Raw genomic sequence first — 17656 nt, 5'->3', positions numbered from 1 at the left:
CAAATGTTTATCTGCAAAAAGTAGTGGAAAGCCTGCAAATTGAACTACTAATTTAAAAATGTAATTTTCCCCCTATCCTTTGAAGAATTTGTGATAGAACACTGGAAAATTAGGTTGCTCGTTAGTGACCCCCCTACTTGCTTACCTAAGTGTCAGATGAAAACAAGATATTGTGCAGGGGAGACATTTATGTAGCTTAAAATTGTGCCGCAGTAATAATGTTACTTCTAGAATTTACATGGTTGAAAATGAAGTATCATACCAAAAGTGCCATGAAATACAGACTGGCCATAATATGGTTAACTGTGTAAAGTTTTTCAAGTATACCCGTTTATTTGACAGACCTAATCTGCATACCCCCCAAATTAATTTATATCTAACTTTTATTCAGAATGGCGCAACAAAATGAAGTCTTGCCAATTCTATGTGGGTTGCTTACATATATTGTGCTCTCAAAAATATATGAGGTTCACTATTATGCAAAACAACCACATGGTTTTTAACTTGTTTTCGCATGTAAGATCGATCTTAAAAAATTGTCAAATATCATAAAAAATAAACAAAAAAAACATTACATAACATAATTTATATTTTTTTAATAAAATTAATCATCTTAAAAAAACTCTTTAGTATATATCCTATCCAGGCGATGTCAAAGGCAAATGTTAGGTTACGTTAAACATTTTGTTGGTCAGTTGTTAAATTACTATCCGATTAAAGGAAAGAGTCCTTACCGTTTTCTGCCTCTTTTCTTTTGCTTGGGTGCGTGTATGGAGTGGGTTATGATCAAAATTCCAGCAGCTGGTGCAGGCGAAACATTTTACGACGTTGCAAGAAGAAAACAGTCCGAGCGACTCGCAAAGAGGAATCAACCGGTGGTAATCTACTCTTCAGAAGATCAGTGATAAATCACCTCCCATCAATATTTAATCATCTTTCTAGTAAACAAACTCAAGTAGAGTATATCCTAAATCAGTTAAAAAGTCTAGTGTAAACTGTTGGAGTTGGCAGCTAACCATCATGCCTTATGGTATGACATGGGGGATGTATGGAAAGGTTATGGGTTCATCTTTGCTTGCAATGTTTGCCGGAGCACAGGTTGTTCACCTTTGGTACCGACCCGACCTTTCTATCCCAACAACACCCCCTAAAAAGGGTGAACTACATACCAAGCTCTACACCAAATCAACAAAGAACACTGACGAACAGAAAAGTGAAAATATAATTTAGTAGTTATTATTATATTGTTATTTTTAATTAAAAGTGTTGTGTTAGTTCTCAAAATTTTTAAATTTGGTGATAATTTGAAACACAAAACAAAATGTCCTTGTCCTTCGATAAATGTTAAGCGTGTTGCAGTTTGAGTGAATTGTTTGGTTTTGTAGTCCTGTATTGTAGTGTTCTTTTGGATTTTTTGATTGTCGCAAAAATATGGTAGTAGTATTTCTTTTTTTTCAAGACAGTACTTCTGTTGTATTTGTTCTACAAAATTATTTGTTTGTTGACTTGATTTAAAGGTTTTTATATATATATATGGTTTAATAACGGTAAATATAACCTTGAAATGGCGGATGACCTTGGTGATGATTGGTGGGAGGATAAAAATGAAATTCAACGTGATGAAGATGATATTAAAGAGGATGTTATTGTTTCCAGCGAAGAAGTTGTTCAAGGTAAGCCATTTTTGTTTATCTTAGATGGTTATAAGGCAAAAAAGTGCACTTTGGTAGTACCAAGTTAGGTTTTTTATGTTTTTAGCTTTTTTGTTTATATACAAAAAGTAAATATGTTGTTTTAAAATGAATTTATATATAATATGATTTGTTTTGAGAATCAGGGATTGCCTTTTAAAATTATGTATAATCCTGTGGAAAATTAAGATTTTTAGGTGGTCTAGTATGCTTAAATTATGTTTTTAATTTTGAATTATGATACCCTTAGTACACAGTTGAAATTAATGGTGTAACACCTCTTCTGCATATTTTGTATTTACTTGACACAGGCATAGTTACTTGCTGTAAAAAAAACAAAATAGCATCATTTTTATACAGCACAACAAAATAGTCTTATATTTTTAAGTTTTTAAAAAGTATACTATTCACATTGGTGAGTCTTGAATCTTTTGTAACCTTGAAGGTCCTTGTAAATAGGCTCACTGAGAAATAAATACTGTGAGTTCTGAAAAAAAGTGTGTCCTTTGCGGAATCAAACCCTTTGTTTTGAGGAACTAAATACGTAGTTCCCAGTACACACAGTGTTATCACAATGCCAGTCTTTGTTTTACCGAAATCAATCTCTCAAAAATCAGACTTCACATTTCAGCGTAAACAACAGTGCCGGTGGTATTCAAGTATGTCCAACCCTCTTTTGTGCTGAGCCACTATTAGGCTTGTCCAAGAGCGCTGCATTCAGTTTTATTTTTGCTGTCATTTAACTTGGTGCTTCGTGTCTATTCCAATTCCTCGGTTACAGTCGTGGTGCCGTTCATTCCGTAGCGCATGTCAAACAGCGGGCCAAGCTTTTTGCCTTCCGCTAGGTGTCGCTCGAGCGTCTTCATCTTGTCGTGAAAAGGCTTCTTTCTTTCCAGCGACAGACTGGACATGCTGGTCGCCAGGAAAGAGTTGAGCACAAACACGGCCCTCGGTTGGCGTCGCAGCCACGACAGTGCTAGACAGGCCTGAAAAAGAACAGGTGTCGGTTGCGTTCTAACCTCACCGATAAGCCCGCGTCACTCACATTGCGTGGGGAAACTGAAATGTCACGCAGTGTGAAAAAGGCGCATGTTCCTCTTACTTTATGAGACGGTTTAGTTTGACTCGAGCGCTGTCCTGGGTGTACCATGGTTTATGGCTGAAACAGACAAACGTCTAAATCGACTCTTGGGTCAATAGCGGGTAAACGAGTCTGTGTTTTTCGGCGGATTTTTTCACCTTTACCAGCCAAATCGTTCATAACGAAACAAACGCTAAACTAATTAATGGACCGAGTCGAGTTGCGTCGTCAACCAGTGCTTTGTGAAAGAAAGCGGGGGGCTATAAATTGTTTGTAAACTATAGGCTTTACATCGGGCAACATAATAAGGACTATGGAGCACGCACCAACAGTGGCGCATTGTACTAATAATAACAAATGAAAACGTATGCCTGCTTGTTAAAATAATAACCGATTTCTTGAAAGAAGTAACAACAGCAAAACTTATAGTTAGAAGTTTCACTGGATAGTTTTAATCGTAACATAGCAAAATGATTTAAAAAAAAACATCATTAAGTTGGGATATGTTGGTCATGTCGTTTTTATGACTTTGAAAAATAAGCAACAGTATTCTGTGGTAGGGGCTAAACAAAACAAAACTGAAATGTTTAAGAATAACTGCTAAAGGACTGAAATGGGGTAAATGTATCATCTAATTTAAACGAAAAAAAATGCTAAATCGGACACAAGCTTTTCATCAGTTGACCAAATGAAATCAACAAAACCACCTTAAGGACTGAAATGGGGTAAATGTATCATATAATTTAAAAGTCAAAAAATGCTAAATCGGACACAAGCTTTTCATCAGTTGACCAAATGAAATCAACAAAACCACTTTCGTTGTTCCGCGGTCCTTACCTCGACCAAGTCGCATCCGTCGTAGCACCTGAAATGCTTAAGGGTCGGAGCTTCCTGTAGAACCTGATAGATCCTCTCGCAGTGCGAATTTGCGATGTGTGTAAAGCGATACAGAACTCCCGTGCTCGACGAGTTCACGTAGTACTTTGCAAAAACGAAATAGGTTGGAAAAGCATGAACAATAATTCTTCCCTGTAAAACCCCTTAATTAATTTTTTTGCTTTGCGTGGACCACGGTAGGCAAGAAATTTTTAGAGATGACGTTATAAATTCACAATCACAATACAAATAGACTACAGAAACCCGCTGATTTCGGTCCAAAAAAAAACCGTTTTATTTTTAATTAATTTAATTTTTTTGAAAAATTGAAATTACTTCTTAAATTCTTCATAGACCCCCTAAAACTTGCTCGCGGACCCCCAAGGGGATTATGGACCCCAGTTTAAGAACCCCTGCTTTAAATGGAAGAAAATATTCCTTAGACTTTTCCCTTTATCAAAGTCAGTCGTTTAACAATGTTGTGAGAGAAATCTAATTCGCCGAAACGGGCGTCATCAGTCTCTCGAAATTAACAATACAGAGCAAACATATAGTTTGGCTGTGTAATGCCGATATGTATATTTTTTGGGTTACCTGGTATTTGGAGGGAGTTGCATATGAGTCTCGCTCGCCTCTTGGCTCGTTGTCTTGACCGAGCGTGAAGTCTTTTACTATCACCAGGTAAACCGTGTACAGGGCGTATGGGTGCTTGCCATTCTCGAAAAGACTTCTGCAACAATATTACTTCGTTGTTAGTCGATAAACTTTTCTCTAGTCATCAAGGCATATAAACAAGTTGTGGTTAAAACTCTAATTTTGTTTTCGATTAGAATAACGAAAGATACAACCGTTTATAATCTGCCGAAATGAGTTGTACAAATTCATTTATTGTGTAGGTTTTTATCCCAATGTGTATGCTTGTTTTCAAGAGAAAAGTATGTAAAATCTATTATACTGTTAAAAATGGACTGACAAGTGAGCACATGAAACCGAATAGCGTTAACAAACGTTTAGTAATAATAATAACCAAAAAGCAGTTTAAGTCATAATATTCCATATATAATGCAGTGCAACAAGGGGGTTTGTATTACATTCGCCAGCAATCCATATGTCTATGTTTAGAGTTATAACCCGAAATGAGGGCGTGAGGCTATTGCAGTTCGGCGGAAATTCTTTCGCATTGTTTAGCGAGAATGCCATCTCAATTAACGCTGGGTAACAGTGGATGATGCATTTCCTTCAACCCGGCAACCCACTCGCCCGATAGAATTTGTCTAGCGCTTTATAGAGTTTGCCAATTTAATGATCAGGATTGTATCAGTTTTCGCTATACAATCAAGGCGCTGGCAAATAACCTGCTACGACTGGCGAAACAAAATAACAAAACCTAAAAGCGATACCCTTATTCGACTTTAAATATAGGCAAATAATAAAGGCGAAATATTAAATTGTATTATCCCATGGAGATTACAACCCTTCTGTCTTTATGTCAGTTTGTGCTCTTAATTATGGGCATGATCTCGATGTTCTTTTAAATAATTACGTGTTATCTGATATATGCTATTTAGTTAAATAGCAACTTGCTTAACAAGAACAACCAACTTAAAACGAGTACTTAACGAAATTCTACAAACAATACCTATATATAGTTAATTTTAGAATCACCTTTTCGTGATTTTTCTCCCAATTATTTGTCTATGTTTATGTCCCTATTTTGTGCTCACGAAACTAAAATTCTGCACTTTTGTCTAAACCTGTTAGAAGAGTGGAGAACATGCCAGGCTAATGCATCTTGTTCCAGCCAAGATGGCAACTGGCACTCACGGTTGTCAAATTTGCCGCTTGTTTCGTTGTACTCAGTTACCTGTTTAAAAAAAAAATCGGGTTGAATAAATTCACGGTTGGCTTACTGACCCGAAAAAAAAATTGAAACATGTTTGTTAAGCACTGGGAAGCTTTTTTGTGTGAGGAAGTGATTTCCGTTGTTTCCCTGTTATTATAATTTAAGTTTGTAAACTATTACGCTTAAGTTACAAAGCATTGTGAGTCCTAATAGTAAAACTTTTAACTCAGGTTCTTTGACTTTTTTTTACGGCGGATCCCTAACATTTTTTTGCCTCTCGTGGACCACAGTAGGCAAGAAACTTTTAAAAATTACATCATAAATTGACGTTACAATCATATAGACTTTAGAAATATGCTGATGATGAAATGAAGTCTAAATACATTGCTTGAATGTTTTATTTTTAATTAAACTCTTTTATTTGAAAAGTTGATTACCTAAATATACACTAATATTCAAATTGGGCCTTCATGGACCCCCTAGAATTAGTTCACAGACCCACAACAGGTTCCATGGACCCCAGTTTAAGAACCACTGGTTTAAATGTTGCGATGCTATTCGAGGTTCACATATCACACAAGCAAGCATCGCGTCAGCAATTCGCTCACCTGCCATTTCACGTCGTTCGAGTTGCTCGTTCGCAGCCTGCTGTATATTGGCGGACAGAGACTTTCCGGGTTCAAAATCGACCTAAACATGTCGGGGGTGGATCGTCGCCTTTCCGCAATAAAGGACAGCGTAACAGCTTTTCTGACCTAAATACATATATGTTCATGATCTCAACAGATTTCGAAGCTAACCTGAGTTTACCCCGTCACTTTGATAAAGAGATATTTATACGCATTTAAATTACTATTCGTGGAATTCTGCTTATGTTAGGGACTTCGAGCAGCGGTAAAGTCTGTTTTGCAAACAATCCCCATGAATCCAATATTCAAGGAATATACCTTATTGTCAACACCACAGAAGCTGGTTCGCAATTTTGACATAATAATCTTACCTAAATGTTTAACCATAAACAAAGGCCTTACGCTTTTGTTGACATTTTCTTGAATGTAATGTAATTCTTCAATTTTATTTGCATTATGTTTTCGGTGTCATATATGAGTAAGCATATTTGAGAAGGTATTTCTTCGCCCTATGTATATTTTTGCATTGATCACCTTAAAGTTAAATATTTGCCTACGCAATGTATTACGTCACGTGACGTATTGCATTGCGCGCAATGTTATGTGAGGAAGGATATGCGTTTCGACGAGATTTCCGTTGTCCGGTCATTAGATAAGTTTTTACGTTTGTGGTCGCACTTCTCTAAACGCACTGTACGTGTTTTTATATGCAAAATATGACTTCTTCTGATACTATTTGTATACTGTGATGAAATCCCTGGCGCTTATCGCATGTGTTTTGTTGCAATCTGAAACATGAATTGGGCGAATTAAAATTGGTGCTTGCCGAGAATTGATTTGCTAAACGCCAAAAGAAATATTTTTTGCAATAATTTTTGCGTGTTATCAAAATGTTTTGCCGAAACGCCACAATATAGAGAAACAAACATCTAACGAAGTGTACGCATTGAAAATTGGAGTTGAGTGTCGGATAAACATCATATTTTAACAGAAAAACGCTAAAATTTGTATCATATTTTCTTAAAAATGTAATATTTACATTAACAGACTGCGTCATGTTAAGTTTTACACCGTGGAAAAAATCTAAGAACACTGTACCTCTAATTTCTATATTCGATTTGAACCAATTTATTTTATCTTTAAAAAATTTACTTATTGACATAACCACATCTATATAGCTCGATTGTTTAACGCACAGACGCGAATTTTGTTTTAACAAAAGTGCTCACAATTTTGCGCTGATAATTATGGCACCATAAAACACCCACTGAAAAAATAAGTTTATATATGAATGTGAAAATAGTACCTCAAAATAGTACCCACCAACAAAAAAAATAACTATTTTATAATTTTGCATGAAGATATATCATTGTTTAGGGGTCTGATCACCTTTTATTTTACTAGCGTTGTTCTTGGCACCGTCAACAAACGCGGCGTCCATGGATTACGGTTTATTTTAGTCACGTGAGCAGCGCTTGAAATGGAACTGTGGTGCTGTGTAAACATACTTACCTCGTAGAAGGGTGGGTGCTTGTTCATGTAAAGGTGCGCCAGCGGTGGCAGAAAACTCGGTGTACCCCATCGTATCCACAGTTCGTTGTCGCGCAGTGCTTTCACCAAACTTTCGGCGTCCTGAATCCCTGCAATGTTGTTTTGTTGGTTTCAGTTGCTATTTTTACTTCGCTAGTGTCGCTTCGATAGGAAATTGGCGTTCAACCAAATCCACGTTATCAGGATTCAAAATATCATTTCACAGTTGGCAAATAGGGATGACCGATAATATCGGTTCAGGACTGGTACCCGCGACCAAGTGATAGTAACGGTATCGTCCGATATTAAGGTGGTATCGGTGCCGATCCGATGCCAAATTAATTAAGAAATTTCAGCTACGATCTGCGAGCAAACGTAGCGATTCTACCTTGAAAGGGCAATTTATCAAAAATAGAAGGTTGAAAACCAGGGATAAATAAATTTCTTCATGCTAAAGCAAATTTTGGCCTAATAACATTGAAAAATTACCTTTCGACGTTGCAATTTCTTCTATTTTACTTGTTTAGGTATATTAAAGACGTCATTGGTATTGGTTCGGATCGCGACAGATTTAGTCAAATTATTAGATATTGGACCAGTATCGCCAAACAAAGTTTTGGACATCCCTACTACAAAGACATACATTGTGACCCTAGGCTGTCAAAATATGTTGTTTGCACAGGGAAAGGAAGTATGTCTGCTGGTACACTCGTGTATCGGACCTTTCCCTTAGCGACAATCATATACCCTACTGTGTATAATGACTACCGTCAGAAGACGTGTTATAATGCGTAATAGCTAAGGCTGTGGTCATGTACCAAGTCGTTGTTGTCCATTATTATTTTACTGCGTTGAATCTGTGAGATTGATACGCCATTACTATGATTTACCTTGCATTAACGATCTGGCGTGAGCCGGACTCAAGACGAGCTCGTTCCTATAGCTTCTCAGCTCTTCTGTTCTTTGACAAAACTCGGTGATAATGTTGTCCATTTTCGCATCCACCTTTTGGTACGATATCGATGCTAAAAATACATCATTATTATTTTAATTTCAAGTTTGAGCGCGTTGATTAATGTGGCAATTCATTTATTAATGATATAAAAGTTCATATTAAACAAAAAAGGTCTTTCAAACAGCACTTGTCAACTAAACGACCCTTATATATCCTAAATTTTTACATTTAAATCAATTTCATTTGCGTTGTGTTTAGGGATGTTCAAAGTAGAATCCCAAGGTATTCTAGAATAATAGGTTTCGAATCTAGAATAACGAATCCAGAATAGCGAATCCTAGTATATTTTTATTAAATTATTTAACCTCGATTTTGTTTGGGGAAGGGATTAATCTTAATCTACCCTACAGGGCCCACAATCACAGCAATAAATCGCCCAAACAATTTTCTAACATGTGTACATTATAATTAAAAAACTCTCTCATATGTTTAACATTCTTAACAACTGTCATCTGTCCAGGTTGTGTCCAAAACTTATATTTTTGCCAATAGTGAGAAAATGCAACACTCCACACAGAAGTCTTAAGCAATTCGGTCCTGATTTTGAAAGCATTGTTAAGTCTTATTGCTTCTTTTTTGACTAACATGATCTGTTATGCAGTCAAATAATGTACTGCAAAGAATACAAAGTTACTATTGGCATAACGAATTCTTGACAATTACGTTGTGCATAACTGCATAACTTCCCTGAATATTGGCCTAAAGTTGACCTGAAGTAACCCCATAGCGCATTTTGTGGACGGCCAGCAAGTTTTGCAACGCTATGTTACTTTTGGAACTTAACGCATTTAGGGAAATTGCGAACTCCACACCTGACATTACACGTTAGCCGCTCGCCCAATAACGCTTGATTGACACTTAATTATTAGACGAACGTTATCGCGAGACGCGGTAATTGGTCGTCCGAAAAAACGCTGACACTGCACTACGAGGTTACATTTAAAGCAAGCACTATAAATTGGTCGCCGCGGCGACAGGCCAACTTACCACACGCGTTTGTGCAATTAGGCGCAACAATCCGCGGTAAAACATTAAATTATATCGGTTCCAATTACCCGAAATAAATGGCAGAATTGGATTCGAATCCCATCTGGATTCGAATCCAAGGATTCGATATTCTACTTTGAGCATCCCTAGTTGTGTTGTAGGTTAATGATGTGTTGTAGCGATGGGTTTTGACATTAGCTATGGTTTTAATTTAGCAAGTTCAGCGCCTCATGCAATGCGACGGATTCAGCATTTTTAGTTTGTAATGAAAAATATGACGCTGGTAGCATGAATGCAGTAGGCCGAATTTGTTGTGAGATTTGTTTCAAGAGACTGGAAATAAGAATGACTTGAAAATGTGTGAAATTAGGTCTGTAGAAGCAGCGTTTTGCGAACCTAATTGCGTTCTATTGTCTTGTGAAGCATAAACCTCAGACTTTGTCGTAAAATCTATAGAACGAAGCAATGATTTGTGGTGGTGACAAACTCGTAACCAATTTCTAAAGTTGCGTAAACGGATATCACAAGGCTATCCAACCGATCTCATTTACTTGACTCATAATAATTAGCTTAGTCGCAATTTTCCTTTTGTGGTGTACGACAATGACATGCCAATGACTGTAGGGGTAAAATCCAAGCTGACGCATTTAACTGAATCGCGACATTAACGAGCCTAATGATTTTATTGTTGTGTATATTAAGCCTTAGCGTAACGTTATCTTCAACACGCTGTAACTAACGCCTGGTTTTGCCTTTTGGCTGTTGAAAATTTTAGCTTACATATATTTAGCTTTTGGCGCATTAAAACACTAATTAAACAAAAAATAGTGTTGCGGCACACGATCTACAAAGTGAAGTTGCTTTACAAGCTTGTCCTTCACAGTTTAATAAGGTTGGTGAAAGGGTAATCATAATTACTGCACTGTTTTTTTAGTTATATCAAACCTGCATATTCAAGCTGGTTTGACTCTATTTTACTACATTGTGTCTTCCAGCAGAACCAAATATTACACAACACACCTAAAAATTTATCTTGAGGTATGTCACGCGGTCGGCCGTTTGAGAACAGCTAACTAGGCGTACAGCAACCTGTTTCAACGTTTCAAATATTCTTACGTGGTCCCGGCTTGGCGAACATGTTAATTAGCTGCTGGCGCAGCGTGAATTTGTTTTGGAATTCGTGGAAATCGACAACGTAGAGGCTCTCTTGACCGACTGTCCCCTCTTGATCGCTGAAAGTAGAGGGTGTCAACGATTTGTGGACTTGCCTGATCAGCGTATCTGCATTGCTGTGCTCTGGAACCCTGGTAAAAAGGCCTAACTGTATATTGAGTGGTTGTACGTCCTTAAAATTGCGTATTTTGTACTTAATTCAAGTTTTTTGAACACAACTTTTATTACTTTTTTGCAAACCGTTGCAAATCTTATGAAACGGTTCAGTTTGTAAAACCTAAATGTTTTTATTATATTACCTAAAAATATCTTATATGTATATATATATAACTGTTGGTATATAATTCTCACATACATAATATTAGTTCATAAAAAAAATCTTTAAAAGTCGAAACATCAATAAGCCATTCAACATTTTACATGCTAATTTAGTTTTTTTGTTGGAAAAGTACACGAATTTTTACCAGGTTACCGAAATTTCGGTTTCGTGGTTCTGTGACAATTACCTGAGGTGCACCTTTAGCTCGTAGATTTGCGTTGGGTCAGAGTTGGCCTCGATTTTTTGGTACAGTTTCGTTAATCTCGATTGAATCTTCTTAAATTCCATGACTAGGTTGCTGGTCCTACCCTGGGCCATTCCGTAGATCGCCGTTTCGTTAGAGACAGGTTGAGCACCTGAGCTGTCACCTATATTAAAAACACAGTAGTTTTTTGTTCTATACCGTCGTTATGAGTTCACAACACTTAGAACGCCGCGCTAACCACATGATATTCTGACTATCCACTTGCTTCCTGGTATTCAGACGATCACGTTTCTACAAGGAAGTGTTTTTTTTATTCACTGTATCAACCTTGAAGTAGACAAGCGACTTTACAATTTTGTCGGTGTTGTCCAGACTGTTGTTTAGTGATTTAAAAACAATCAAAACAGCTACATAACTTCATTTCGTTCTTTTGGTGAGATGGATGCGTTTTGCCTACCCGACTGAATATTTCCCCCTGTTGTTCAACCCAAAACTATATTTTAAAGTTTACATTGAAAATTGTTCAAGTAAGATTACTAAACCAAGTAGGACTGAATGGAAATAAGATTTTTGGACAGATTTCTTCTAATACGACACTCGCCAATGGTTCCCAAACTGTGTACAGCGGCATACTACTCGGAAAATTTTTATGAGTACCGCGTAAAGTTTTAAACAAGTTTATAAAAGAACTGATCATATAAGAAGTGAAGAACCCATTTAATCTTATGTAAAATAATGTATTTAATATTGCCTGCAATGAAGTATTTTAAAACAGTTTTTTTAGTGTGCCGTAAGCTTTAAAATTTGCACTAAGCTATCAAGAACCACTGGTAGATCGTGGTCGATAATAATTAGTAGACCAGTGCCCCAAAGCCCATACATGTGTTGCCTAGTACATTTGTATATTTAAAAAAAATCCCTACCCGTACCGGGGGTTCCGTGGGCGTAATGACGAAAAGACTCCGGCGAAGAGTTCATCGCCCTTATTATTCCATCGCCACCACCGCCAACAACTACCTCGCTTTCCCCGGGATGTCTCATGTACTCATTTGTAGCTCTGGCGGTGTCTCTTTCCACAGGATGTCTGCTTACATAGTCGTTCGCAGCTCGGTTGTTTTCCCTGCTTGCGTACTCGTTCGTAGCTCGGTTGTTTTCCCTGCTTACGTAGTCATTCGTAGCTCGGTTGTTTTCCCTGCTTACGTAGTCATTCGTAGCTCGGTTGTTTTCCCTGCTTGTGTAGTCGTTCGTCACTCGGTTGTCTATCGGGACGTCGGGAAAGTACTGGCTGCTGCGCGGCGTATCACGTGGCGACCTGGCCGAGTCGGGCAGTTTACATGTCGTGCCAAAATCATAGCTCCAAATTTTTTGCAAATAATGTGGCCAGCAGTTTGTGTTGCTTAGGATTCCGTCAATACTTTGATGTCTACGTCCTATTTTAGCTGGATTCTACCAACGTTTATACTGTAAATTTTTTTCCATCATTTGTTTTGTTTTTGGGGAAATTTATTCAGCCCATAAGCGCTTAGCATACAGTACGACACGTTGCGTCATGTGACTTATGAGCTGTACAAAGTGCAATTTCTTAAAAAAATATAGTATAAATGGCGTTATTACGAGCAATATGCGAATCTATCTCCTGTGCCTGATTCACCACATTTCAAGTCGAAAGTTTTGGCAATTCTTATACCAAATAAATTTAACTGTTTAGCTTTCTGTCAACAACCTTAAAGATAAACTTTTACTTTCCTCTTTCTTTACCTACTGTGCTGACAAAACGCAAGACATTTAGTTTGTAAAATTATGGAAGCATATTTTGTCACGTTTAACAGTATTTAATAAATTTGAAAATGGCCGTATAATGCCTTTTTGTCGAGAATTTAATACAATTTGTCTTTACATGGTGCCGCCTGATTACCACAGTAGTAAATAGTTTGAACTAAGCCACGTTGCAATGGGTTTGTAATTTAATCTCGTTTTGAACATTGGCAATATGCACAGCTTCCCTCGACTCACCTCGGACCAGGTACAGGGAGGTTCTTGTTGTTTTTCACAATCACCGAATACATGTCGCCGCTTTCCAAGGGTGATTGCGGTAAAGCGGGCAGCGGAGACGACGGCCTGCCTTCCACAGCTCTGCTGTTTGCGTTGATCGGGCGCATAGAGGACTGCGGTTCGTGACGCTCCCCTCTTTTAGTGCGCTGCTGAATGCTGTAGTCTTTCCGCGTCTCTCGCACGGTCGCCGGCCTGCACCGGAGTGGCGTCGGAACCGGAGCCGGTCTCGTCGGAAACGAATCGATGTCGTTTGCGGAGATGTACAGCTCTACGCGGTTAGATAAAACGTTGAAGAAAGTGCTTTTCACGTGTTTGCGGAGACCCAGTTCTACGCGTGGAATAATACAAGCTCCGACTACGTAAAAACTTTGTATGCGTTTGAGTCTTTCGAATGAATGTTTGTAGAAGCCATAACGGAAAAAAGGATTCGTACAGTTCGTTTTGTAAAGCGCTGCTCGGCAGTAAAATAAATGTGAAGTTTGTTTCTAGTTCCGTGTATTACTGCAGTCGATGATTCAACTAAATCAAAGAGAGTTCCACGTTTGAGCGCAAAATTTTATCAACTAAATCAATTAATGATTCGTTGCAAAACTTTGTTTTTGTAGCCGAAAACCCAATGTTAAGTAAAATGAACTGTGTAATTCGGCAAGCTATGGGTTAAACCAAAGTTGTTGTTTTTTACAAAGAATAGAAGTATTTTTTTATTACATACACTATTGTCACGCTATAATTTTGCTGATATTCTCTGTCAGTTTAAAATGCTTAGCAGATTTAAAAAAATTATAAACACTTTACGGGTACCTTCATCTTCGTCTATTTGTTGTGGAGTTGTTGCAATCGACGCAGCCTTGTGCAGATCTGGCCGACTCTGCTCAAACAATGTGTAATTACTCACTACACCAATGAATAACAATACGAAGTCAAAAGCCACGCAAGGGACATTTGGACACTGCACTGAAATTTTAGCTTTAATTGTAATTATCATCAGATTGTTTACGTGTATACTTGGGTACCTCGAAGGTTTATAAATAATCTCCTCTAATATTGGGGTATGCATTAAACAGGGAGCCCAGTAGGCCTACTGCTTAAACAACTTCCGAGTTAAACAAATAAAACAACTCGAAACAGCAGTTACATTTTATGTGCAACCACGCTACTGCTCAAGTCGTTATAAACAAGCATTCAAAGAACAGCTATCAGATTTAGGTGGTTTACTTCCAGCTGACTTTCATAACAAACCAAGCAGTTGATTACATGCTTCCGTGGCTGCAACTGTGGCACCGGAATTAATTTGCGTGTTAAAGCAACTAAGGCAATCAAAATTATGTTTCAGGTGTATTTTATACAATTTTTTTTCACTATATTTGTGAGCTCAGGTTTTTGCAATTTGTAGCACCAACAAAAACGCGGTTTATTATTTTCTTAAAGTTGTTAATTGGTTTGTCAATAAACTAAAAAAAGTTATTTATTGCCCACCGCAGTAAGCCAAGGGGTCGTGTCCTATAGTTAGGTCGAGAGGTGAATTTGGGTCGCACAAGAACGAACAACAGTGGGTTATCAACTTCTTCTAATTAATTGTGATTGTTATACTAATTATTTCTTTACTATATACTGGGGTTGGACAATTGTTATTGAGTCTTACCCCGTTTAGCTTATTAGTATATATTATTTAAATCTCTTCACTGAAAGTTGCAAAAAAATAGGACGACGAATTTATAATTTTTTAAAGTCACGCACTTCGAATTTGGTTGACTTGGTTCTTTTGTGTTTTATTTATGTGTAAAACTTTGCACATTGACTGTTTAGCAAAACCCGAATTGTTTTTACAGAGCTGAGCAATGTGACGTTGGTCACTGACAAAAAAGTTAAAAAACTTTGTGACGTCAGTTTAAATTTGCGTATTCCCAAGCCGGGTGACGCAATTTTATTGTTCTGTCAAAACGGACCGCCTGAGGTAGACGTCTAACTGTAGACTACGTGAACAAAAATAGGCAAACTTTTTATCTTTGTATACGTACCCTCGGGGTAGGAGTTGGTGGGTTTCGTGGCGGTATTTGCGGCGCATAATCCTGCTGTTGGGCACTGCAAAACAGCACGTTACCTTATTAGTGCGTCTACTTTTATAGATTTTACAGCGGCTGTGCGGTGTATGTCCTTGGCATTCACAGGTAGACGCAAATACAGCTCGAGAGCTTGTGTGTTCTGGTCGCATTTTCAGGGTAAAACATCAATAATATTACCAGACTTTGACGAATATTTGTAATATATCAATTTATTATAGAACATGTTTTTTTTGATAAATTTTGCAGACATTGATTCTTTATGTTCCAGTCACTGTATTTAAACTATATATGATCATTAAAGAGGTTAGTATCGCGTAAAATATGTAAAAAAATGTTTTTGTAAATATTGTAGACAGTTCTACTTCATAGCGGCCGTCTACCACACCGTATTGAAACTATACATACTACCATCAAAGACGTTAGTATCGGGTAAAAATGTGAGTCTTTTTAATGAAGCGCTTTAATGAAAAACAGCCTCTCGAAATTCGATTCGAAAAGTTTATTAAGTTCCCAGCAAACTCAAACTCACCCAATGGATGCAAAACTTCTGTCGATAAAGTACTCGTTTTCCGCTTTTCCGTAAGAATGAAACGGTTCGTCAATTGAGGTTTCCCCGACTGTTCTTGCTCTTCGCCGGTTCGCCATGCTTGCTTGCTCAACAAGGCGATATTTTTAACATGGTACTTTTGATTCAGCGTATATTTCCACAGATAAAAACTTTACTTTTTACTAACACAGCGGGGCTACTTTTAAATGGAACTAAAAACAAATAATATTTGATGGAAAATAATAAGGGTTTTATCAGATTTATGTTTTACCGTATTCCTATCTATTTTTCTAAATTTTGTAGTAGGCATGGAGTCAATGAGTTTAGCAGCAACACGACAGTAAAATAAATAAACAAGCCCCCGCTTTAAGTAAACAATACAATCACTCGCGCAATCTGTTGCAGTATGTTACGCAAACACTGCGTTGTAATGTAAACATGTATTTTCTAAGGCCAGCGTGTATAAGCTGTCATCTCAATTGTAATTTGTGAAATTAGCAACGTATTTTTATATACATTTTGCTCTTTTCCGAAAATTAACAAGGCTTAATTTGCCTTTTCGTCACTGCACAAACTTCACTAAGTTTAAGTAAGCTGCAAGTATTTTAAACAAGGGGCAATATATCCTTAATAACCTCGTAATAAAATGCAACCAATAAAAAATACAAATCGGTACAACTGTAGAAATCGGTATTTACGCCTCGATCAAGTCTATACCAGCCTTGCATTCAAGGTAGCACTTTTACCCTCTTGTCCTAATAAGCTTTACTTGCCACTGTAAGCTGCCCTAAAATCCAATGCTTGTAACGATTAACGAATCACATTTACTTCCAACTGATGCCCTTCAAACTATCTTATCTACAGCAAGCTTCCTAAAGGAAATTCTCGAAACATGGACCAACAGTCGATGCACAAGTGGCTCGCGCCTGCTTCTGAAGCGGAAGTTACTTCATGCGCGAGTCACAAGCACCAGTAGGAAATACTATTGTATATTATGCGCTACTCGCAGCAGTGCCGCTGCAGTTTCGCAGCTGACTGTACAATGTCTGTCAGCCACAGCCCTATCCCAACCGTCTTTTTCCCAGTTTTATTCTGATACCATGCCTATCTTACCATCAAAACCGTTATCCTGTGTGGTACAACGAAGAAGCCAACACACCGCCCAACATTTTTGCAAGTTGTCTGAAACAATGTCGTCGCCTTTGACACAGCCTGGTGTGCGATGACGTTAACGTGATTTTCCCGGACGTGCGTCACCTTCACTGTCTTCAGTTCAGCGTCCCAAAGCGAAAGCGCTTTCAAACGAGCAGGAGGTTCGCGAGCTGCGTTTGTTTTCTCGCCCCACTGTTTACCCTTCTCGCGACTTTGTTGGCAACGATCCTAGGTCGCTTCGGATTTTTTTGTAATGCTATTTTCCGTATAACACTTGTACCCAGTTTTCATCAGTTTCTGGTCATTAATAACGTTTATTTTGTATTTACCGAATAAACAAAAAATATATGTGTTTGTGTTGCACTAATCAATCTAGGGCAGCGGTATAGCCAACAGTTGTCTTGACCTAAGTCCTAAATAAGTTTATAAGTTTATTTCGCGAAACAGCCTTTAGAAAACCCACAGGCTCCGCTAGCCAACTCAATATTCTCAC

At 37.7% G+C, this 17656-nt stretch overlaps 4 protein-coding genes across 5 annotated transcripts in view; 3 read left to right on the top strand and 1 right to left on the bottom strand.

The window, feature by feature from the left end:
• Window positions 1-367: 367 nt before the first annotated feature.
• LOC146138368 (ubiquinol-cytochrome c reductase complex assembly factor 5-like) lies at window positions 368-905 on the top strand. The gene has a single exon (XM_083394888.1). The coding sequence runs from the start codon at window positions 663-665 to the stop codon at window positions 903-905; it is 243 nt and encodes an 80-aa protein (XP_083251014.1). The 5' UTR covers window positions 368-662.
• A 115-nt stretch (window positions 906-1020) lies between these two features.
• Window positions 1021-1517, top strand: LOC146138367 (ubiquinol-cytochrome-c reductase complex assembly factor 6-like). The gene has a single exon (XM_083393658.1). It carries the CDS (start codon window positions 1021-1023, stop codon window positions 1228-1230), a length of 210 nt encoding a protein of 69 aa, XP_083249784.1. The 3' UTR covers window positions 1231-1517.
• A 5-nt stretch (window positions 1518-1522) lies between these two features.
• Window positions 1523-17656, top strand: part of LOC146138362 (protein CMSS1-like) — a 76786-nt gene continuing 60652 nt past the window's right edge. The window contains exon 1 of the mRNA XM_083394887.1: window positions 1523-1673. Coding sequence (XP_083251013.1) covers window positions 1565-1673 — 109 coding nt within the window. The 5' untranslated portion in view covers window positions 1523-1564. The remainder of the gene's footprint in view (window positions 1674-17656) is intronic.
• LOC146138366 (uncharacterized) lies at window positions 1981-16211 on the bottom strand. Of its 2 annotated transcripts, none has more exons than XM_083393869.1 (14): window positions 15994-16211; window positions 15420-15483; window positions 14203-14269; window positions 13363-13669; window positions 12273-12661; window positions 11332-11512; window positions 10769-10956; window positions 8541-8675; window positions 7633-7760; window positions 6100-6246; window positions 5403-5512; window positions 4243-4378; window positions 3610-3753; window positions 1981-2677 (listed from the first exon to the last, which is right to left on the bottom strand). In XM_083393869.1, exons 1-14 carry the CDS (start codon window positions 16107-16109, stop codon window positions 2450-2452), a joined length of 2340 nt encoding a protein of 779 aa, XP_083249995.1. In that variant the 5' UTR covers window positions 16110-16211; the 3' UTR covers window positions 1981-2449. The 2 variants fall into 2 exon arrangements, with proteins under 2 accessions (XP_083249995.1, XP_083249996.1); XM_083393870.1 differs by having other exon boundaries at window positions 12279-12661.

The sequence above is a fragment of the Ascidiella aspersa genome, chromosome 7 (genome assembly GCF_963924565.1).
Source record: "Ascidiella aspersa chromosome 7, kaAscAspe10.2, whole genome shotgun sequence".
NCBI classification, from domain to species: domain Eukaryota; kingdom Metazoa; phylum Chordata; class Ascidiacea; order Phlebobranchia; family Ascidiidae; genus Ascidiella; species Ascidiella aspersa.
Note: the sequence above shows the minus strand (reverse complement) of the source record. Positions and strands in the feature narration are given on the sequence as shown.

Bases quoted from the DNA above. Each gene is read 5' to 3' on its own strand.
- LOC146138366 (XM_083393869.1), bottom strand. From the start codon at position 16,109: ATGGCGAACCGGCGAAGAGCAAGAACAGTCGGGGAAACCTCAATTGAC. The intron at 12,662-13,362 runs GTGAGTCGAGGG...CGACTCGGCCAG, and splicing joins CTCCCTGTACCTGGTCCGAG to GTCGCCACGTGATACGCCGC. The intron at 8,676-10,768 runs GTAAGAATATTT...ATGTATTTTTAG, and splicing joins GTTCGCCAAGCCGGGACCAC to CATCGATATCGTACCAAAAG.
- LOC146138367 (XM_083393658.1), top strand. From the start codon at position 1,021: ATGCCTTATGGTATGACATGGGGGATGTATGGAAAGGTTATGGGTTCA.
- LOC146138368 (XM_083394888.1), top strand. From the start codon at position 663: ATGTTAGGTTACGTTAAACATTTTGTTGGTCAGTTGTTAAATTACTAT.